General features: G+C 48.4%; 1 protein-coding gene across 1 annotated transcript; it reads left to right on the top strand.

The window, feature by feature from the left end:
* The first annotated feature begins 318 nt into the window (after positions 1–318).
* LOC122373958 lies at positions 319–22,769 on the top strand. Its single transcript, XM_043352462.1, has 2 exons — positions 319–454; positions 21,441–22,769. The coding sequence occupies exon 2, from the start codon at positions 21,453–21,455 to the stop codon at positions 22,155–22,157; it is 705 nt and encodes a 234-aa protein (XP_043208397.1). The 5' UTR covers positions 319–454; positions 21,441–21,452; the 3' UTR covers positions 22,158–22,769.
* Positions 22,770–23,500: the final 731 nt, after the last annotated feature.

Genomic DNA, 23,500 nt, shown 5'->3' on the forward strand with positions numbered 1-23,500 from the left:
ACAAAAGTTGATTTTGCCCCCCCCAACCGAAAATCTCTGGCGACGCCTATGGACACATGCATTGCAAATGGTAGCAGACAGCAGTATAGTTTCCCCTACCAAAGTGGTGGTTTTCTACCACAGATGCTCGTCGAGGTCGGAATTTCCAAATACACTGTTGCCATGCGGTGCGTTTACGCCGCGGAGAGGACGCCATCGCTGATTGGCTGCCGGCCCCGGCCGCCGGCTGTGATTGGTCGGCCCGCGAGTTGCCAGAGCGGCCGGCCGGCTGGCGCGCGCGGACGCCGGACGGTTCCAGACGTGGTCGGAGCGCGGAGGAGGGCGGACTGCGGAGCGTCGGCGCGGGATGTCGGAGCGGTCTGCGGCGCCGCGCTATCTGCAGTGATTGTGCCTGCTGACCGGCCGGCCGGCCCGGGTCCAAGATGTCTGCGCGGCTGCCGGGACGCCAACACGGGTGAGTGCACGTTTGGGGGGGGGGGGTGCACGGGCTGCTCCAGCTCGTGGGGGTGGGGTGGGGTGCGCCTTGCAGAGATTACCGCGTGTTTTACTGTAATGAGTGGACCGAATGTCATACAGAAAGGAACGGGATGGATACCCCTTCGTCGTCTGGTTGCCATGGCAACGGCTGGCCGGAAGCGGCCGCTTCTATCTTCGGCTACCGGTGCACCGTGTTTTAACGCTGGCCAAAAACTGGCCAGGACGTGAAATATCAACTATTTTTAAACGTATTCATTTGGCCACTATCGTGTTCAGAAATGATCAGAGCATCTTTAACGATGGAAACTTTTATTCTCTTTACTTTTGAAAACGTTGAAAATGTACAACAAAGTCGGACAACTTTCAAAAGCTAAACTTCGGCAAACAAACGCAGAAACAGTCACCTTGCTTCACGTCAACATCTTCGAGCTTTGGATTGACAAAACTATATAATTTGGGTACCAAACGATAGCGCGAACTTTTGGCTTTGTAATGAGTCATAATTTATGCAATTATAATGCACATAGGTGTTACATTTATTGATTTCCGTCAGCCCTTACATTGACACACTTTTTTGAAAAAATGTCAATGTTCTTATAGAGCTACAAAAAATTGTACGCTAGTGTACGGTCTCAGACTACCACCACACTGTGGGTCAAGGAGTTGTCTACATGTCCTCAAAATTTCAGCTGCGCCTGAGTGCGCCGGTGTTGGGGGTGAACACTTTTTTGAATGAGTCATGGCTGCTCCTGCTGAGCCATGGGACGGGCCCTAGCGTGCGTTAAGGGAAAATGCTAGTACTCCTCGTTCATTCTCTCGTCTGTTGTGACGAGTTGGTGGCCCATGGAAGGTCACCGACCTGTGTGCGACCTGCCGTACCCTGGGGCGTAATCAGCTGACGGCACGACCCCCACGACACGTGCCAGTTGCATTTCCATGTGTCGCGAGAAGAAAACAAAGGGTCTCCGGAACCAGAGACCGGACAATGTCGGTGAATGACAGTTGTTCATTCAAAAACTGTAGCATTCCTATGAAATATACATTAGACCTCTGTACACCTCTGTACTGTACACCTCTGGTGTACAGAGGTCTATGATACATTTCTTAAATATCAACAGCATTATCGGTGTAATTAATTATGTATAGTACCTGGTCTATAACAGGAAATTTCCACCCCATGGCTATTGCAGCAAATTCATAGTTTTAAACATATTTTAATCCCTGATGGAGCGCAATTAAATATTCATTGTGCCCACTGCCCAGTTTGCGATGGGACTGTGAACTGAAAGGTGACTGTATGAGACATGCCACAGCACGCATCGCTGATCACGATGATCGGCTTTTGATCGTCCATCACCTGTTTGCGTTCGGCAGGGTTATCATCGGCCTCTTCAGTCAGTATTAATACGTTCAATGTAGGTGGTATGGTATCATTAGTGCTGTCCACCTTTATAAAAAGTATCCGTTTGTTGCAGTAAGCGTCAGTTAGTATGGCAATGAAGTGCTTTTACGTGCACGTTGCATGGTAGGTACATAACGCACCATACAGTAGGAATTGGTAAGAAGTTTTAGGATACATTCTACCATTTCACGACATGCATTGGAGGATCCAGTGAAGGGCATAGTGGGTATTTGCCCTCCCCATAGCTGAATCGTGTGGGAAAAACTATCCTTTTGCCGCTCCCAAAGCTTTTGGTGATGATAAATACCTATAATACGGCGTCGATGCCTATCTGGACGAAAAGCGGGTCTTTCCGTCACAACCATTCTAAGGGATGGAGCTGACCGCTCGCTGCTCATTATTTAGGTCGGTATGCTGATAACAGATGGAACTCCCTGAGCTGCACGCATGCATATTGCAGACGTAGTGAAGCGTTGTAAAGTCACCGGCGCGGCGGTGGGTCGGGGTCACCGAATGGGTCGGAAACTTTTGCCCTCTCCAAACGGATTAGCTGGATCCGCTCGTGAGTCATGTGACGTAAAACATACAAGACTCTGGAGGACTTACTTAAGTGGAGACCGGGTTAACATCAAGTTGATATAAAAATATACGTTTAAAAATGTTTTTGAAATAAATATAAAGATTGTAGGTCCTATATGAATAAGTCCTATACCTATAAGAGCATTCAAGGTCACCTGGGATCATCAACGCTAATTAACAAGGTCATGTCCTCAAACTTGACTTGCCTCGTCGATGAGCCTTGCTCAGACTTGCGATTACTCTAAATTTACAGATACCTAAATGTGCGTGCATTCATAGCTAGAACATGACAATATTTTTTATATATTTCGTGACACTTGTGACGTCATAAACAAGTACATAAGCATCTGGTCCGACACATTTTGCACTCTAAATGATCGTTAGTCACCAACGTTTCGTTTGAGCCCAAAAACACGTTTGTATCTCATATAGTTTCTTAGTTACGAGCCCTGGCCAGTTTTGGTCCTGAGTTAAAACATAGTGCGGTGGCAGCGCGGGCTTGGTGCGGGGTGCGCGAGCCGGCCCCTTCCGGTCGCTTGTCGGGCTCTATTTATCTTTAGTTTTTTTTTTTTTTTAATGGTGTCCATCTCAAGAGTTGTGCAGTCTGCGGAACTAATGCAAAGTAGAGTCGATGCGGTTAAGATAGCGGCGCTTAGTAAGGAATGCAATCTAGACTTTTGGGCAAACTAACTAATTGTTGGGCAAACTAGACTTTTGGAATCAAAATATGGAGGCATCAATAATTTGATTCTGGTGGGAGGAGCCATGACCAAATATGGGCATGGAATCAATTTTTTGATTCATTTGTGTACACTTTTGACTTCAAATGCATCGTTACGGTTGTTACGGTATCGTTACGGGTAATTTACCGCCCATGACGGTGAGATTTTTCTTTAAAAAAGTAGAAAAATGTGGTAGGTTTGCAATAAATGTTGCCTCAAAACTAAGAAATTGTGCCTTTGGCCATGTGAATGGGAAAAAGACAGAGCCACTGTCCATTACGTAAAAGCTGTTTTGAGGAAATCACACTGTATGTTATTTTCGTATCATGAATCACATAGGTACTAAACAATCATTATTTGTGTAAAATGGCAAAATTAATTTTTTAAGCCCCTTATTATCATTGTTGTAGTGCTTTTATATTAATTATATGGTTTTACCTGTTGCATCAGTTTTTGTATTCTTGACATTTAAAAATTGTGAATTGTTATCAAATGTAGTGAAGCTTAAGTACAACAATGCTATAGGTAAGTGTTGTGGTGCTGAGGATACCAGTGATACCACTAAATGAGACTAATAGCAAGATAAATGCTGTATTCTTGCAAGTCATTGTTACCTATCTGTTAACATTACCTGTGAATCAAAATAATGATTAGCCAGCTGATGTGGAATAAATATTATGATTATCTGTTTAAAGTGAATCAATTCCTTGATTGCCTTTCACTACATATGGAATTTAAATTGTTATGATAGGAGCAATATTATTTTGCTTAGGAGATAGTTCCAGCATTTCTGTTCAAGATCAGGCATGCTCCTTCTTGAAACACTCTTATTTTTATGTGATTGGTAAGTTAGAAATGGTCTGCATTTATCCCCAAATATGGTCATAAGGAATCAATCTTTTGATGCCTCCATATTTTGATTCCAAAGGTCTAGTTTGCCCAACTGATCTATCACAACTGATAAGACAGGTTTAGGCATACCTAAAACTTTTCCGATGTGTTTTTTTCTTTTCTGCCGGTTTGGCAGGGCTCCAAGTACGTTTTTTGACTAAGCACACGGATTAGCCAGTGAAGCAGGCGCAAACTGAACCTGAGAAAATCGAGCGTCGCCTAATTATACCATGTGAATGACCGGTTCCCGATTAGTTAAAGGGACCTTTAAAAAAGTTATAAATTGGCATGAAAGTGATGCCGCTCGGTTCAGAAAGAGTGAAAACGAATAGGTATCTACCGAATTTCACCGAAAAATATTCACCGGTTTTCAAGACTTTTACTTTTGTTTACTTTTTCGGATCCTGTTCCTAGCGACTTTATGTGGAAGCAATAGTTTGTCAGCTGAAAGAGCGGGACTTGTTTCGCGCGAAGACGTGCATAAAGTTGCATTATATTCACATTCAGACTCGCGTGCACATTCGCGGACCCCTCAGATTTGGCTCAAACCTGCTCAGCTGATAGAATTTGAGCTCCTGATTGCGAAAATCATGTTTTTATTTCACGCCGTCAAGTGGTTCTCAAAATATTCACATTTGTTTTACTGCTAACATATTCTGGACCGTAACCCTTATTGAAAAAATCGGACACCACCAAATTTTTGGAAAACTCCGAATTTAATGTAAACTGATCCCAAAAAAACTAATTTGTATTTAACGCCGTCTCATAGTTTTCTCAGGATGAGCATCTTAATATCGTTCAAGGTCATGCACCCTTTCTCACCTTTTTACGCTATTTGACACGTGACAGCTTTATATTTATGATGGACATTCGCACTACCTCCAACAAAAACAATATACTGAAATCCAAGGGGCGTTGCTGTACCCACGGTATATTGAATTAGGGGGTAGGACCAAGTTTAGTAGGCATGATCTCAGGAATTATCTTGTTTTATATGGCGGTTTTTTATTATCACAATATTATTTTTGATGTCATGAAGTTTGTATATCTCGGTTTTACGAAAAATAGTAGGGCAACAAAGATAATTTTCGCGAAAAAATAATTTTAGTTGGAAACATCCATTCTGGTATGCAAACTTCAGTATAAAGCCCATTATGGTGACCGTCTAGTGTGCTTCCAAGGCTGAGTACCTGATATCAACAGGAGTTGTTTACTATTTTACCTTACGTTGCTAGGTGGTTGCTAGGGAGCTAAGGATACTCTCTTGCGCGATCATTTGCACTTATTTTTCCTCATTATATCGACATGTTGCTGTTTCTGAGATCTAACTCATGGTAAGAAAAAAAACAGTTTTCTTAAAATGTGTTTTTAAGTGCCGTAGTATTAACACAGCTCTGCAATTCTGCTTAAATAGCTGCAAAATCCTGACTTCCCGGGAAATTGTTGGTGGTGATGGGGATCGAGCCCGTCGATGAAAAGTAAGTCAATATTCAAAGGCTTCAAAACGTTATTTCTTGTTGTTCAGTGAAATAGCAATGCAAATACCGATGATAGTGCCAGTGTTGAGCCTTCCAATGAAGCATTGCAATTAGTAGTAAGGTTATTATCACCTAAGATATCTTCCATCAAATATTAGAATTCTGCCATTGTCTTGCTGTAGAACAGGGTTACTTTCAGTCTCTTGGGAACACGATTTGCCGGTCTCAGATCGAAAAACATTTCAAAAAGCGGTAATAGACAATGAAATTTCCCACCTGATAGCATCTCGGGTTTTTATATATCCTATCTAGAATTTTCATAAATTAGACGTAAAAATGGCCAATTTCGTCAGATTCCGAATTTTTGCCATTGGGTCTAATGTAAAGCATGGCTACTTTCAGTCTCTTGGGAACACGATTTCCGTACCTCAGATTGAAAAATACTTCAAAAGTCGCAGATAGTAGACGATTTAATCTTCAAGATAGCATCTCTCTTTTTTCTGTATCTGGTCATGTATATTCATAAAACCCTCTCAAATACAGTCAATTTAGCATTAAAGTCTATGGATTTAGAAGAATTTTCATATCCGACTAGATTTGGGCTACCATGTCTGTTGACCGGGGGCTGGCTGTACCAAAGTGTAAAAAACAGCCTTAAAACCTCTTTCATACAGCTAACAGTTAAAGATAGTGTGCCACCTTCCAATGATTTCCCATTTTATTTTTCCTAGGATAAGAAGCTTCTGTTTTTACCTAATATCGCAAAAAAATCAAAAATGGGCCTGGAATAGTGTTTTTTTTCGCCTAAAAGTTTATCGGTTTTTCGATATGTATAACAACTGTAGTGGGCTGACCTGCAAACAGGCGTCGGCAGCAATCGCGAATGCGGCGCAATGTGACAATAAACAAAGGTCATTATAGAGTTACGACGTACGGGAATGAGTTATCAGCTGTCTAATCGTAGACAAGACAATGTCGAACTTAAACTGTAAGCCTGTATTGGTATTGTTTCTTTAATTTGGCTGTCGAATATTAATTTATGGTTTGAAATATGATTTTATGTAAAATAATTGATATGAAACAGCCGTCTGTTAAGTTATGAACCCATCTCACCACACGAAAGTGGCAGAAATGACAATGATCAGCTGACGCATTTTTCTTGGCCGAAGTCAGAGCGCGCGGCCCGACGCACCACCACCGCACCACAAAGTATGAGCAGAAGCCACCTAACGGGCGTGATCGAAACCGCAGATGATGATGAACGGGTTTATCGAAACTTGATTGGATGAGCCCAAGGCTATATAACCAGGTAGGCTACTCCGGTTTCCAAAACTGGCAATAGGCCCGATCGGCCCGCCACCTACCGGCCGGAGCGTGGAACTACTGTGACGTCACAAAGACCCTAGCGGCCCCCTTGCGCCTGCCGTAAATGCATTACGCCGGGCGGGCGGCAGGCTTTTTAACGTATTTTTGGAAAAAGTAATAGGTTTAGTGAAAAATGGTTCTGAGATGTTTCGAAGAAAAATGTCTCGTCTTTTCGATGATGCATTTGGATTAGGGACAATCAGGCGGACATTATGATACGTTCGGTAAATGGACTCGCCGTCGCACTACATACTAGCGATGTGCAGTGCGTCTGTAGTTAACCCGCGCCCTGGTGGGGTCTGTTTATAACGCGACCTGGTGGGGGGGGGGCTATTTTTTGCCCCCCCTCGTATCTCCGAAACTACTGGACGGATCCGCAAAATTCAAACGGCGTTCAAAAGGCCTGTCAAATTTGTCGACGGAAACCAAATTTCATTGACCTCGGGGTCACCGATGACGTCACAGGTCAGGTCAAAGATGAAATGTTTCACCGTTCACGGGTCTTCTAGGGAATGCGCTATAACACCGAGGAAAACGCATTTTGTCGAGAATCAGCGATAGGGCGTCAGTTGCCTAGTAGATATGTTGCTATTAGAGGTCACTGACAATACCAGGTCACGTCACAGGTCAGGTCACCAAGGGTCACAGGTCAGGTCACATGAGCCAAACTTTACTAAGGTTGTGTGATGCATGTTTTATGGCCAATTTTTCATTTCCAACTCAATGGTGTTGGTTATAAGACTATCAGAAACGGCTTAGGTCACTTTCTGGTGAGGTTCAGGTCAAGGTCAGGTCAAGGTCAGGCCAAAAAAGGTCAAATTTTAAAGTTGATAGTTTTGCATAAAATGGGTATTGATTCGATGCAGCTCGTCATGGGGAGTCTAATGGTGGTCTTTGTTTTGCGCTACGGGGTCTAGAATTGCTAAAAATTGAGTTTGAAAATTTGACGTCATCAATTTTGAACAGTTTTTTCGCTATAACTTAGCCAAAAAAAGAGGTATCAATCTCAATTTTGGTATGTGGATGGAAGGCGGTAAGGACTATCACATATATTCCGGTTTTTGCGAAATTCAAAAAACTTTTTGGATTTTTCGATCATTATATCCAAAAAATCTATTTTTTTATTTTTAGGGGTCAAAATCCAAAAATTTCAAAAATCCGAGATAGCAGTTTTGTAGCCCTGTCAATTCTACAGCTTTTATGTTCTTATCATTTTTCTGTATTTGCAAAGCTATAGGCCTGACAGCTCTTCCCGCGAAACCCTTTTTTGGGTCGAAAACGGCAGAACATGACGTCACTCTGACGTCATTTCAGGCCAACTTATCATAGCCTTTGGAAAATTTTTGGTCACCATGTGTAAAATTGATGTCCGGGAGGGTACTCAATTTTGGTGACGATCGGCGCAGCGGTTCTGGAGATATATCGAAAAGTCTGGAGGGGGGGGGGGGCAAAAAATAGCCCCCCCTCCCACCAGGTCGCGGGTTAAGCTGCAGTGCTCTTTGCCCCTTGTCGTGGTTCTTTTTCCTTGATGACGCTTTTAATAAGGATTTTTTTCAAATGTTTTGAATGGACGGGTGAAGGGTTGAGAATTGAGATGTCATGGGTAGCTTGTCGATAGGGCACTTCCCAATTGAAAAGAAATCCGGACTTCTGAGAGCTTTAAAAGCCAAAATGCCCACACGTTCAGACGAGGCTTGACAACTGGCTAAACCTAGCCTAATGACAGCTGGCTGCGGCTGCCAACACCAGCTGCAGTCAATCCCGTCAGTAATCTATATCGATTCGCTTCAGCTCGCGCTTATTGAAAATTCAGCGCCGTGTCCATCAGCTCGAAGTTCCTCACTGAAGAACAATAACTAGCCGGCCAACTGAGCTAGACGTCTAATACAAAGACCAAAAGAAGATCACTTCAATAGCCCCAAGGGACTTCTCGATTTCTTCACAAGACCCAATAGGCTACCCAACACGTAACAAGAAACATATACCTACAACAATTTCAACTGAAAACAATAAGACAGGGTCGAGCGTGACGGAGAAAATAATTTATTATGTAAAAACGCAGTAATCGAACGATGACAATGATGTACGCATCTGTCCGGACTGGCGCCGGATTGCAGAAGGATATCTGGCGAGACGCAGTCGTAAATGCGCTTGTCATGCCAAGCTCGATTCAGACGCGGTGACTGGTTGTTGTCATGCCACCTTGCCGCTCTTTTGCGCTAGAATGCGTGGACGGGAGTGGGACACTGGCGACTGTCGGGTCCTCTGCGCTGCTCTGAGCGGACGGGACACCGACGTCTGTCAGTTCTTGTGCGCTACACTGCGCGGACTGGACGTCGGCGTCCGTCGGGTTTACTGCGCTGCCCCGGTGGCACATCGTTACATCAGCGTCTGTCGTCTGTCAGTTCTTGAAGCGCGGGCCGGACATCGGCGTCTGCCGGTTCTTCTGCGCTGCGCTGCGCGAACGGGACACCGGTGTCTGTCAGGTCTTCTACACTGCGCGGACTGGGTACTGGTTCTTTTGGATATGTAGGAATTGCAGGATCTGAAAGGGACACAAGCACATATATCACAAACAAGGCAGAAGGAATCAGTGGCGGATCCAAGGGGGGTCATATGGGTCATGCCCCCCCTTGGGGCCCTTGTGGTGCCCCGCGGAGGCACCACAGGCCTGCCAGGGCCACCACCGGCCTATCAATTCCCAGGGGCACCACAGGCCCGCCAGGGGCACCAACGGTCTCGCAGGGGCCAGGGGCACCCCCGGCCTCACAGGGGAACCACCGGCCTCGCAGGGGCACCACCGGCTTCGCAGGGCCCAGGGGCACCTTGGGCTTATCAGGGGCACCACAGTCCTGCCAGGGCCCAGGGGCACCAGCGGCCTAGCAGGGGCACCGCAGACCTGTCAGGGGCACCACAGGCCTAGCAAGGGCACCGCGGGCCTGTCAGGGGCACCACGTGCCTATCAGGGGCACCTCAGGCTTGTCAGGGCCCAGGGGCACCACAGTTCTTTCAAGGGCACCACAGGCCTGTCAGGGGCACCAGAGGCCAGCCAGGGGCACCACCGGCCTCGCAGGGGCACCTTGGGCCCGTCAGGGGCACCATGTGCCTGTCAGGGACACTTCAGGCTTTGCAGGGGCACCACAGTTCTGTCAGGGCCCAGGGGGCAGGGAAAAAAATAAAAAACGAAAAAAACTAAAAATAGGGCCCCACCAAAATTAAGTGGCCAAAATCCATCGAGTTTTTAATTTTGGGTATAGGTAGGGGCCCCACTTTGATTCATGACCCCCCTGGAGTTTTTCTGGATCCGCCCCTGGAAGGAATATGATGGCTTGTTTAGTGGATGGGGCAATATGTGAGTGAAGGGTTGAAATAATACCTACACAAAGTAGGGCGACAGTTCCAAATGCAAAATAAATGTAAACTGTGATTCAAATTTATAACAAAAGAAGCAGGGGAAAAATCAGGTGTCCGCACCGACAGTGGCATTTATATGATTCACGACTTTCAGGTTTAAATCTATTGTTGCATGGGTAAGAAAGACAAAACCAGAGTAAAATAGATATGGTGCATGCTGCATACTTTTATTTTTTCACTGTTCAAGCTTCCTATGGATTTCAATTAAAAATGAGCTAGTTATGAGCAAACATGTGCAGTGTAAATTGGTGCTAAGAAAGTTCACTGATCCTTATGCAAGGTAGCATTACTATTTTCATTATGGTAACTTATAAAGCATAATCAACAAAGTTATTAACAATTTCTTTTTTTTGTACCGCAACAAGCACTCATGCATCAGGAGTCCAGGACAGGCTCAGGAACCAGGGCTGTGGAGAAGTCGCTTAGCACACCAAGCTGATGCTCGGAAAGCATCAGTATCTTTGTTTTAATAGCATCAAAGAAAGTATAAAATTATTCAGCCAATTATTTAAAGGGACCCTCCCACCTTCAAAAAAGTTAATGAATTGGCATGAAAGCATGATGTCCCTTGGTTCAGAAAGAGCGAAAACGAATATCTACCAAATTTCACCGAAACATATTCACTGGTTTTCAAGATATTAGGCTTTTACTTTTGTTTACTTTTTGGGATCTCCCCTGTTACTAGCGACTTTATTTGGAAGCAATAATTTGGCAGCCTTTAAGTGCGGCAGACGTTGCGCGCAAAGCAGCGTATACCACCACGTGTTAACGATGGTTTAAGTCTAAGATTTAAAAATCGTTAGATCTCCGCTGACGTCACAAATTCTAAGGGGGCATTCCAATGCACTAGCCCCTTAGAATCCGAAAACTGCAAGTTTGAAATTCCATATCTTCGAATTAAAGCATTTTTCGATGTTGTGGGTGCCCAAACCGGTATTTGCAGGCCATGGCCACCAATTTGGCTATCTCAACTCAAAACTAATGTTAAGGTGGGAGTGTCCCTTTAAATGGCCTGGCATGAGTTATATTTGTTTTGTTGACATATTCCTTAAAAAAAGAACAGTAAGCTGACACATGCCAATGTGAACTACGAATCAGAATAGTTTTATATCTTGTCTTGAACACCTATCAAGAATAACCAGCAAGCACATTTTCTTTGAGAATATAACAAAATAAACACCCTTCCAGTTAGACACCGCAGTACAGATTGATATGGATGGAATTTTTCTTAAGATATAAGCATAACAAATATAGGTGGACTGATACCCACCTGTTTTACCCAAATTGAAAGGTATAGCAGGACATTTACATGTCAATATTATGGTGATGATCGCCTTGACGATGTCTTCCACAGAAGCCTAGTCAATTTTCAAAAGAACTTCGTAATAACTTCAAATATTTTCAAAATATCACGGTAGGTAATACAACATACAACCCGCAACCAAACCGCAACAACAGCTAAACAAGTTTGCGCCGATATTGTATCATGCGCCATTCAGACCTTTTCTAGGGGGACTGTCTTCTGTGTAAATCAGGGAAACGATAAATGACGTCACCAGGGGTACGGTTATCGTTCATCCCAAAATTTGTAAAACTTTAAGTGAAATATTTAGTTTTGTGCACATGTGTCTCTTGTAAAGAAAATTTAATTTTCATAAAAAGCCCCAAGTTTGCATCAAACTCAAAGATATTTTTCAAACGAGGTCAAAAAGTAACCACGGGCTACTATAGTGGTGTGTGCAGCAGGGGATAGTATGACGTGGCAAGGCTGACAGCCAATCAGCGAGCCAGTTGGCCTATTGCCACTTTTGAATATTCCCTTTAACACAGGAATGAACCCCCCTGGATGAGCCTATCGGTAATAGCGATTTTAGTGTGTGCATTTATTGTTCATTGTGGTGTGAAATGTGGTTGGGGTACGACCGACAACCCGTCGGGCCGAATTTCGCACTGGGGTACTCAAAATTCGAAGAATTTAAGACGTTTCCATGAGTTTTGAAGGTATGGATAAGTTCTAAAAATCCGGTTCTCCTTATCCGGGTCATTAAAGGGACTATCCCACCTTCTAAAATGTTGTTAAAACCAGTTAAATTGTGCCCGACTTTATAGATTGGATGACCAGGAACACGGTTCTGGCATTTATTTTCATTAAACATCTTAGACTTCCCATATTCCAAACACAAACTTTCAAATATGTGACGTCACAGCCCAAAATTACCTCCTTCCCCAGGCCACATTACTGTCATAAAGCTGATTCTTTTTACTCTGTAGGCACCACAACAAAGTTCAGACCAAGTTTTAAGCGATTTTTCAACGAACAAACCCATTTAAATCAGAATGACTAAACGAGGTGACATCACACTAACGGTCGCTCCATGTTGAAGATAGGGCCTTGTACAAGGCCCATTTTCAAATGAAGGGAACGAATTTCTTCAACACCAAGAGGCCGCGGGGGTTGCAACCTAGATAGATAGTGGTTTCTGAACCTCGCCGCAAACTTGGCTATCTCAACTCAAACCCCATGTTAAAGGTGGGATAGTCCCTTTAACTCCATATGGTCCAGGAAAGCTGGCACACTACCTTTAAGTACTATTGGTCTCGAGATAAGGGTCCAGGCGGCCTGTAGGTTTGATGCGGTGAATACCCTCACCCTCGCCACAGCTGGAGTGGGGGTAGGGGAGGGGGTGCGTTCGGCCCGAGTCTGACAGCGGGGTCGCTCGCCGCAGTGTGGTGTCCAGCGGTGCAGTCGGAATCAGGCGGAATTATGCCGGCGGCGGCGGTAACAGTACCATCAGGTAAGTACGGCTCGTGGCCGGCCGGCCATTGTTTGTTTAGTAATTAGCACCGAAATAATATTCCACGAAACATTATAATCTTGCTGTTGCCTTGCTCTAAAGCTCACATTCAGTCTCTTGGGAACACGATTTGCATACCTCAGATTGGAAAACACTCGAAAAGGCGCAGATAGTAGACGTGTAACTCCACAAGATAGCATCGCTTTTTTCATATTTGGCCATGTTTTTTCATAAAACCCTCTCAAATTTTGTCAATTAAACATTAAAGTCTATGGATTTAGTAGAATTTTCAAATCAGACTAGATTTTGGGTACCATTTCTGTTGAATGGGGGCCAGTTTTACACTAAAAATAATTTTAGGTCATAGAACAGATCTAACTATTCCTGATATCTGTCTCTTTGGCACACATATCTTACTATATCCGGATCAGGGCAATAAAGAGTCTGGTACTCCAAAGTTTTTCCTAGTATACACTAGAATTATACTATATCATGTAGAAAAAACAACAACTATAATTGAGAGCTTGCAACTATATACGGAACATTTTCCCAGGATATGGCTGCGCTCAAGCGCGGCGCAGCTGGCGCTCGTGTTTCAATACATTGCGCTTCATATTTAAACACATGGCGGCCTGTGGTTTCACGCGGTTCCATTGTGTTCTGCCTTCATTTAATTAAAGACTTGCAAATTGTGCTGGCTAGTGGCTACGTATTTAGCCTTCGCCCCAGTGGGGGGGGGGGGGGGGCACATGTTACCACCCTGTCGCGTTTTTTTGCGTGTGAATAAAAAACCACGGCGCGTGCGCCGCTTTGAGTAGCTTTCTGTACATCAATTTTGGACAATGTGTGAAATTTTTGACCCCAGTTCATGTCAGGTCAGGTCACCAGGTCAAGTTAACTGACCAAGCCTAAAAAAGTTTGCAATCATGTCCAGCCTGCAGTGTTTGTCAGAGAGGTTTTAACTTGGTGGATTGCATGATGTTATGGACGCCTATAATTTGTATATCTCGGAATTTTTATATTCGTGACCTAAGGCAAGGCCAGGGGGAGTGACCTTTCCATTATAAGTCAATGGGGAAAAATGAAAATGCCCGTGTATACGCATAGGAACAGTCCAAATATTTCAGAATCACAATGTATGTGTGTATGTATGTATGTATTGACGATCAAGAGCAATCCACAATCGCCGTGGCGATTACACGTGGCGCGGCGATTACACTACTCTGGCGATTACACAGGTGGTCCAATGATTTGGACCACCCGCGACGACCAAGTAGTCTTCTTTGCCGATAGCCTCTAGAAAGGTCATTCGAGGTCATTTGAGGCTGCAAACAGATTTTTGCCAATAACTCGATTGGAAATTGATAGAACGCTGGGGATGGCCTCACTGTGTTTGTCTTGTTGAGACGCATCGACTGATATGTAACATGATCTTTTCCGGTCAGGTCAAGGGTCAAATTTTCAAGCTGACCTTTCAACGTCAAATTATAGTTCATTCTACGCGTCTCGGCGAGAGGAACACGATTCTGGCAATAGAAATGTTGTGGCTTTTTTAAGTCGAAAGTTATTGTCGAAAAACGCATTCCGTAAAGCAGCTATTTTTGGAGTTTTTGCCCTCTGGAGGCTAAACTCGGCAAGGGAAAGAGAGGTGACCGACCAGTCGGGCAAGGCGTTCCACTCATTCACGACGCGTTCCGAGAACAAACGTGATCTCTGACGATCAAACGTGTCCAGCTGACAGCGACGGACTGTGATCTGGAGGTGATGACCTCGGGTGCGGCGTTCGGAGGACGATTCCCACAGATCCGACGGATTGATAAGTGTTAAATTTATGTGTTTCCTCCTTTATTTTACCTTACCTCTGAACCTTGACTGCACCCCCTCTCCACCTCTGCCTCCCCACCGCGCTGTCCGCCGGCCGCTCGCCGTGCGCCGCCGGGCGGCGCGCGTAGCTGTGCCCCCACCGGCCGGCGCTCGTTGGCTCCGCCGCGCGGCGGCGGCGGTCGGCCGCGGGTGCACCGAGCGGTGAACCGCGGGTGACCGGCGCCCGGGGCGCCGGCCCGAGCCGACCGTAGCCGCGGCGTCAGAGGGGAGGGCAGTGCGCGTCAAGCACAGGTCAGGTACGGTTCGGGCTGAAGCCTCCCGTGTCCCTTCTGCTGGCGCCGCTCGGCGAGCTTGGGGTGGAAACCCACTCGTCCCCCTCCACCTCACCCTACCCTGGCCGTCCTTTATCAAACTATCCCTATCGCTTCCTAACCTGCTATTCCTTGTTCACCCACGCTAACCTGCCTTTTTTCTCGAGACCATCCCTACCTATTATCACCTGGATTTAACGTTAAGAGAGGGGTTTCTGGATACCGTTTGTATGTAATAAGTCGTACCTGTTGTGTCGTCCAGCGCCTTTGACCAGCAATAAACCTGAGTAAGGTGAACTCCAATTCTTTGTGGGATTCTGACTAAATCTGAGTAGTTTTTTTTTAAAATAACACTTCTTGCGATTTACACTCGAACATCATACAGTCCACTTCGCTATTTTTTTAGCCCCAGACTCCACATTTTGGTCCTCCGGGCCGGATAGCCGATCCTGTGGACTATCCGGATTTTTCCTTTGTTAATTTGATCATTTAAATCTTGTTATCATTGCCTTACCATGCCGGAGGTGGAGAAGACCGAAGACCTGAAACAAGCCCGAACCAGAGAGCGTACCAAGACCACGAAGCTCACCAGTAAACTGAGAGCCATCTACCAAGATCCCAATGCAAATCCAGACGCGGTCGCCTACCTCATCCAGCAAGCTGAGAAACAACTCACCGTCTTAGAAGAGCTGAAGGAGGCGCTGGAAACCTGCGGCATTCCAGATGAAACCAACCACCTGGCTGACCTGGACGAGCTGACATTCATGTCGAAGCGGCTTCTGGGCAGACTCGAGACCAAACCCACCCACGAGACACCAACGGTGAGTGACAAGTTCCGGCTCGACCTCAACCTACCTAAATACAACGGAGATCTCCTCGCATGGACAGAGTTCTGGGAGCTGTACTGCTCTGCAGTCCACCACAACCGGAGCTACTCACCCGTGGAGAAGTTCGTATACCTCCGAGGGCACCTGACTGGAGAGGCCGCTAAGTCAATCCAAGGTCTGGCTACCACCGCTGCAAACTACCAGATCGCTATCGACCTACTCAAGGACAGGTTCGGCAGAGATGACTTCAAACGGGAGACCCTGATGGCCAACCTGCTACATCTCCCAGGGGTCATCAACTCCAGCGACTTGAAGTCCATGAGGCGACTCGTCGACGAGTTCACCATCTGCATCAGGTCTCTCGAGGCTATGAACACGCCGTCTTCCCAGTATGGTCAACTTCTGCTGCCTGTAATGAAGGAGAAGATTCCTGAGGAGTGGCGCCTACAATGGGCGAGGACCCGGTTCCTTGGTGCTGACGCATCAGGAACCGAGTTTGAGTGTTTCATCAAATATCTTCAGGACGAGCTGAGAATCCGAGAAGATGCCTCACACGTGACCTGTGCTAGGGCAAAGCCGAGAAACACAGAAGCCGGTCCCGTGACGTCTCAAAGGTCAGTCTCCAGCATCTTAAGCTCACAACGAGCTAAGACTCAAGCCAAGCCCCAAGAGCCTAAGTGGCTTTGCACGGCGTGCGGCCAAGGGCAACATGGCCTGTCCAGATGTGAGCGGTACCATCAGATGACCGTGCACGATCGCTGGGAGGTGGTAAGGAGGGCTGGACTCTGCTTCCAGTGTCTCGGGCCGCACCTCGTCCGACAGTGTCGCAGTGGAAGCTGTCGCAGCTGCGGCCAGAGCCACCATTCCTCTTTGCATCTTCCAGCAAGAGGCCATCCCCACAGCAAGGCATCTGATATGTCTCCTCACGCCAATCCCTTCGTCCCGAAGGAGCCTTCCATGGACCAATCGAAGTCCGACAACGGCCCGTCCCAGCCAAGGGAAAATGTGGCGAACCGGAACGACACAGCATCCAGGCACCGCTACAGCGCCACCTCGCAGCGAAGCACCAGCTTCTACCAAACCGCCTTGGCTGAAGCCGAGGGCCGGTCCGGCTGGCGTCAGGTGCGAATACTACTAGACGGAGGTTCCGATACTTCCTACATTCGGACCAATCTAGCCCAGGAGCTGGGACTACCGGCTATTCGAACCGATATATTCGCATGTGTCGGTTTTCAGGAGAAGCTGGAGGAAGCACGAGAATACAGTCAAGTGGAGATCAACCTGCGCAGCCGATTCGACGGAGGGTCTCGAAGAATCAAGGCCTACAGCACTGACAAGCTGTGTGCAGAGCTTCCGGCGAACGACAGGACCCCAGACCGGTCTCAGCTTCCGGAAAACATGGCCGACGACTTCCAAGGTGGACCGGTTGACATCTTAATCGGTGTCGACCACCTCTACGATATCGTCCTGTGGGAACAGATGGAGATCGACGACCGTCTGCGCGCTGTGGAAACAGTGTTCGGATACGTTCTGCATGGGCGCCACGACAGCAACTCCGGTGAACCAGCTCTGCGCTGCAGCTATCACTCTCACAGCGTAGTGAGAATGTGGGACCTGGACACCGTAGGCATTGTTCCTGAAGCAGAAGAAAAGAGGTCTGACACCAAGTTCCCTCTTCCGGAATGGAATGAAAAAGAGAACCGATATGAGATGGGTCTCGCTTGGGTATCAGACCAAAGGCCCGTGTCCAACTATCAATCTGCTAAAGCTCGAACCCAACGCATGGAAAGAGCGTTGACAGAAGAAAAAGCCGAGAAGTATGGAGCAAAATTATCCGAGATGAAAGAGAATGCTGTGATAGAATCGGCCGCTGACCAAGGGAAGACAAGCCTCAGTGAGGAGACGACTTATCCGCAAGGTGGGGAGCCATCATCTCGCGCCTCACCGAGACCGGACCTGGGTGGAGTCAAGCAGGACGGTGACGGCTGTGGGTTGAAACCCCCGACCTCATCGAACTGTTCCTCCCTCCCGTCTGATGGCAAACCAGGACCAACACCTCATCAGCGACCGGAGACGGATGCCTTCTACCTACCCCACAGAGGACTCTTTCGCGATGAGAAGCTCCGCATCGTTTTTGATGGTTCCGCTAAAGATGGCGCTGGGCGGAGCCTGAATGACTATCTCCATGCAGGAGATAACCTCCTCAAGAAGTTACCGGCGGTCGTGTTAAACTTCCGTAGAGACGCCATTGGGTGCCAGACGGACATAAAGGCTGCTTTTCACCAAGTGGCTGTGAAACCAAGCGACCGCAAGTACCTGCAGTTCCTCTGGAGAGAACAGATACTGAGATTTGCGAGGGTCCCCTTCGGAATCTCATGCTCACCGTACATGCTACTCAAGACCATCGAAATACATTTGGACGGATATACCGCCACTGATCGAGAACTGTGTCAGAAGATTCGATCCGGTATCTACATGGACGACATATGCACCTCGTTCCCCACACGAGATGAAGCCAAGGCAGCCATGGAGCGATTGTCCGAGGTTTTTGCCGAGGCGAACATGCAGCTACACAAGTCTCGACAAACGGGAGACGCCGCGCCCGCTGAAAAGGTCCTCGGGATGATCTGGCGGACCGAAGAAGACCAACTCGCTGTCTGCATACCAAAAACTGATTGTCCGACATCGAAGCGAGAGCTGCTGTCCAACATATCCAAGACCTTCGATCCGCTTGGCGTCCTATCGCCGTGGCTGATAGGAGGTAAGGTGCAGTTCCAGAGAACATGGAAGATCCCCGAGCTCGGTTGGGATGACACCCTACCTGACGACCTGCAAAGAGAAGTGAGAATCTGGTGGGAAGACGCCCACCTCCACAGCAGGTGGTTTCCGCGATCTCTCGCAGTCAGTGAGAGTGCTGAAGGCGATGAGTGCACATTCCACGTGTTCTGTGACGCATCGCAGCTGGCTTACTGCGCTGCAGTGTACCTGTTGAAGAGAGGTGAGTCACGACTCGTCATGGCCAAGAGCAGGTTAGCTCCCATGGAAGCGAATCTCACCATTCCAAGAATGGAGCTGATGGCCGCCCTCATCGGAACCCGCCTGATGAAATTCATTCAGGATGCCCTGCAGCTCCAACAGCCGCGAGTCGTCTTCTGGACCGACTCTATGGATGTGTTGTACTGGTTGTGGAACAACAAACCTCGGAAAACGTTCGTTGACAATCGCGTCTCCTCCATCCTGGAGTCGACGAACCGAGATCAGTGGCGTCACGTGAGAGGGACGGACAACCCCGCCGACCTGGGAACACGTGGTCTGACTATCGCCGCGCTCTCCAGCTGTGACAAGTGGTGGGAAGGACCCACTCACCTCATGATCCAATCGCACGGGCTGCAGCCCAGCGAGATCGACGAGCCATCAGACGAAGCCAAGAAGGAGACTCGAGCCGAGAACAGGGTACGAGTCACTACAGTTACTACTACTGCTCCAACAGCTGAACAGAAAACCCAAGTTCTCTTCGACTTCAAAAGCTGTTCACGCCTGAAGCAGTTGGTCGAAAGAACAGCCTGGGTGAAACGTTTCGTGCACAACATTCGAAACAAGGACCACCGGATAAGCGGTATGCTAACCGCAGAAGAACGCCGGGAGGCTCTCAACTTCTGGATCCGAGACGCTCAAGAGCAATTCCACGCCGTGGAACTGCAATGTGTGAAAAGAGGCGACATGGTCCCCGCTGGTTCACCTCTGACAAAGCTGCGACCACAACTGAGCGAGGATGGCCTCCTGTGCGCCATTCCCAGGACCAACGAGCCGCCTCTGACCATTCTGCCCGGAGCCTCTCACATTACCAACTTGATAGTGACAGAGGCTCATCAGCGATGCTTCCATCAGGGCACGAGAGCTACGCTGGCCCAGGTCTCTGCGGACTACATGATCCGCCGGAGAAGTGTCAAGCAAATCGTCAACTCCTGCAGGAGGTGTCGACGGTACACAGGCACCCGGTACCACTCTGTGGACGGAAAGCTGCCAGCCTTCCGCACCGAACCCAGTCGGCCGTTCTCTAAAGTCGGAATCGACTTTTTCGGTCCCCTGTATGCAGTGTGGCCAAATTGGTGATGTTGCGGGGAAAGTCACCCCCAATGAAAAGTATAATGACATCCTCAGAAATTTTAAAATTACATCATCACGACGTTTTTGTCGTGAAAGCATACATAGTGTAGGAAAAAAGACTAAAAATGTTGCAATGTACGATTCGCACCGTCATACTCGTACTGTCGCGCTTACAATGCCGTGTTTTTACATCTTTAATTACAATATTTGGAGTTTTTTTATTACTTTCCACCAGAACTTGACGTCAGGTATAGTTTTTTTCCACATTATCTGTAAAAACTGCACCTAAAATGAGGCTGAAGACTAGTTTTTGGAAAATAGTGACATCCTCGTACGACTTTTTTATACATCCTCCCCCTAACGCTAAACCAATTTGGTTACACTGCCTGTATGTCGATGGCAGTCAGAAGGTCTGGGTACTCCTGATCACTGCGCCACCAGCAGAGCCGTACATCTGGAGCTGGTCAAATCGCAAGGCGTGGATGATGTGAAACGGGCCTTGAGGAGATTCTTCGCCCTGAGATCTACGCCAGAGCTGATATACAGCGACAACGCCCGCACTTTCCATGCCTTGGTTCCTCACCTTCCACCCAGCGTGAAGTGGAAGTTCATCCCCGAAGCCGCGCCCTGGTGGGGAGGGTTTTGGGAACGACTGGTGGGGATCACCAAACGCTGCCTGAAGATTACCTTACACCAATGTCACCTCTCCTTTGACGAGTTAGCCGTAACCTTGTATGAGCTGGGTTTCTATCTCAACCTTCGCCCACTCACCTCCAGTGACGAGGAGCCTCTGACACCCGCCCATCTCCTGTTCGGCGTGACCTCTGTCCGGGGTGTAGTATCCTATTCAGGGGACCACATAGACCCGATCGACAGAGCATGGCGGCACCGCCGCCGCGTGGGTGATCATCTGATCCGGAGATGGATACGAGAGTACGTGGCAGCTTTAAGAGGCTGGTCCGTATCACCCCGCGGACGTCCTACCAGAATCCCTGCGGTAGGTGATGTCGTTCTTGTCCACGGTGAGGGACCACGCAGCCGGTGGCCTATGGCCCGAGTGGACGAGCTCATCGCCGGCTCAGACGGGCACTGTCGAGCTGCAGTCGTATACATGCGCGGGAAGCGTACTCGTCGACCCATCAACAAGCTCTTCCAGCTGGAAGCTGCTCAATGATGGAAAGTGTGTGCCCCTCCGTCCCCCTGCACGCCCACGCCACATTCCGACGTGTCTTGTCTGTATGTTTGCAGATCATCACCATCATGGAGATCGACCTTGCTCTGGATGAGGCAGTGGACTGGTTCGCGGAACACGGGCCCAGAGGTCGGTCTGAAGACCGCCAGCACCCGGACCCGGACCAGCTGCCAAAGCTCCATCTACTATTGGGTGATTCCATAGCAAAGGCCTCGAGACTCACCCCTCGCGACCCCGGAGATCGGATCCTCAACCGAGCACGCGGAGGCGAGACGTGGCGGTCTCTGAGCCGCTATATGGAGGAGGACGTGCGGGTATGGCAAGACACCATGGAGGCGGAGGAGCGGGCGCCGGGACACATCATCATCTGGTGCTCCGGCAACGATGTATACCACCGGCAAAGCCCTCTGGTGATCACCAGCCACCTGCTCGACCGGGTGGCTGCACTCGCGACGTCAGTGGTTGGCAGACTGGAGCCGCATGCCGAGAAGGTGTACGTCCTCGGACCACTACCTCGACTGCTGGGCGCGGACCGCGGAGCAAAGTGGGAGCGGACTGCTGCGTTTCACCTGGAAAGAAGGCTGATAAACACCCGACTTGGCGACTCCTGTGAGATGATCCGTCTGAGACGTTCCCTCACTAAGAAGATGACGAAGAACACGCGCACGGTAGCGGATGCGGGCTACCACCGCACCGACGGGGTGCACCTGTCGCCAGCCGGGTATGAGAGGATCGGAGCATGTGGAGCATTCCCCGGGTGGCTGCGCATCTAAGCTGTGATTGTGTTATTGTTAAAAAAGTGCCCCATGGGCACTTTTTGGTGGGGAGAAATGTTAAATTTATGTGTTTCCTCCTTTATTTTACCTTACCTCTGAACCTTGACTGCACCCCCTCTCCACCTCTGCCTCCCCACCGCGCTGTCCGCCGGCCGCTCGCCGTGCGCCGCCGGGCGGCGCGCGTAGCTGTGCCCCCACCGGCCGGCGCTCGTTGGCTCCGCCGCGCGGCGGCGGCGGTCGGCCGCGGGTGCACCGAGCGGTGAACCGCGGGTGACCGGCGCCCGGGGCGCCGGCCCGAGCCGACCGTAGCCGCGGCGTCAGAGGGGAGGGCAGTGCGCGTCAAGCACAGGTCAGGTACGGTTCGGGCTGAAGCCTCCCGTGTCCCTTCTGCTGGCGCCGCTCGGCGAGCTTGGGGTGGAAACCCACTCGTCCCCCTCCACCTCACCCTACCCTGGCCGTCCTTTATCAAACTATCCCTATCGCTTCCTAACCTGCTATTCCTTGTTTACCCACGCTAACCTGCCTTTTTTCTCGAGACCATCCCTACCTATTATCACCTGGATTTAACGTTAAGAGAGGGGTTTCTGGATACCGTTTGTATGTAATAAGTCGTACCTGTTGTGTCGTCCAGCGCCTTTGACCAGCAATAAACCTGAGTAAGGTGAACTCCAATTCTTTGTGGGATTCTGACTAAATCTGAGTAGTTTTTTTTTTTAAATAACACTTCTTGCGATTTACACTCGAACATCATACAGTCCACTTCGCTATTTTTTTAGCCCCAGACTCCACAATAAGGGTGATTAAGGGTGGCCAATAAGTGTGTTTTTAAACAAAAAATTTGAAAACAACTGAGCAGCCGCCTGACAGAAGGTTCTGCCATTGCCAGATGTCGGAAGACGGTCAGGCGTTCTCCTGGTTCACCATGGCCAACAAGACCCTGGGCACGTACGGGGCGGCGTTGGTCGTGGTGACCAAGACTGTCCAGGAGGCGCTGACCTACTTTGTCCAGCACCTCCGGCATCTCATTGTCACTGAGCTGCCCAAAAAACGGTAAGCTATTTGTGTAGTTTCTGTATGTATTTCCACACGGTCGCTCACCCACCACGGGCTATCGCCGACCTCACACTGCCGCGGCCCGCGGCTCCCGTCCACTGCGTGTCGCACCGCGTGTCGCCGCCGGGGAGACATATGGCCGGCACATGGGCCCGCGTCGGCCGAGTCCGACCCCAGCCCCGTCCACCCGGCCCGTGTCCGGGCCAGACCGATACAGTTACACACCCCCCTGATCTACAAGATCACAAATCCATAATCAGTACAAAAATGCACATAACATGACACAA

Source organism: Amphibalanus amphitrite, unplaced genomic scaffold, assembly GCF_019059575.1.
Source record: "Amphibalanus amphitrite isolate SeventyFive unplaced genomic scaffold, NRLGWU_Aamphi_draft 000004F_arrow, whole genome shotgun sequence".
Classification (NCBI taxonomy): domain Eukaryota; kingdom Metazoa; phylum Arthropoda; class Thecostraca; order Balanomorpha; family Balanidae; genus Amphibalanus; species Amphibalanus amphitrite.

Bases quoted from the DNA above. Each gene is read 5' to 3' on its own strand.
- LOC122373958 (XM_043352462.1), top strand. From the start codon at position 21,453: ATGGAGATCGACCTTGCTCTGGATGAGGCAGTGGACTGGTTCGCGGAA.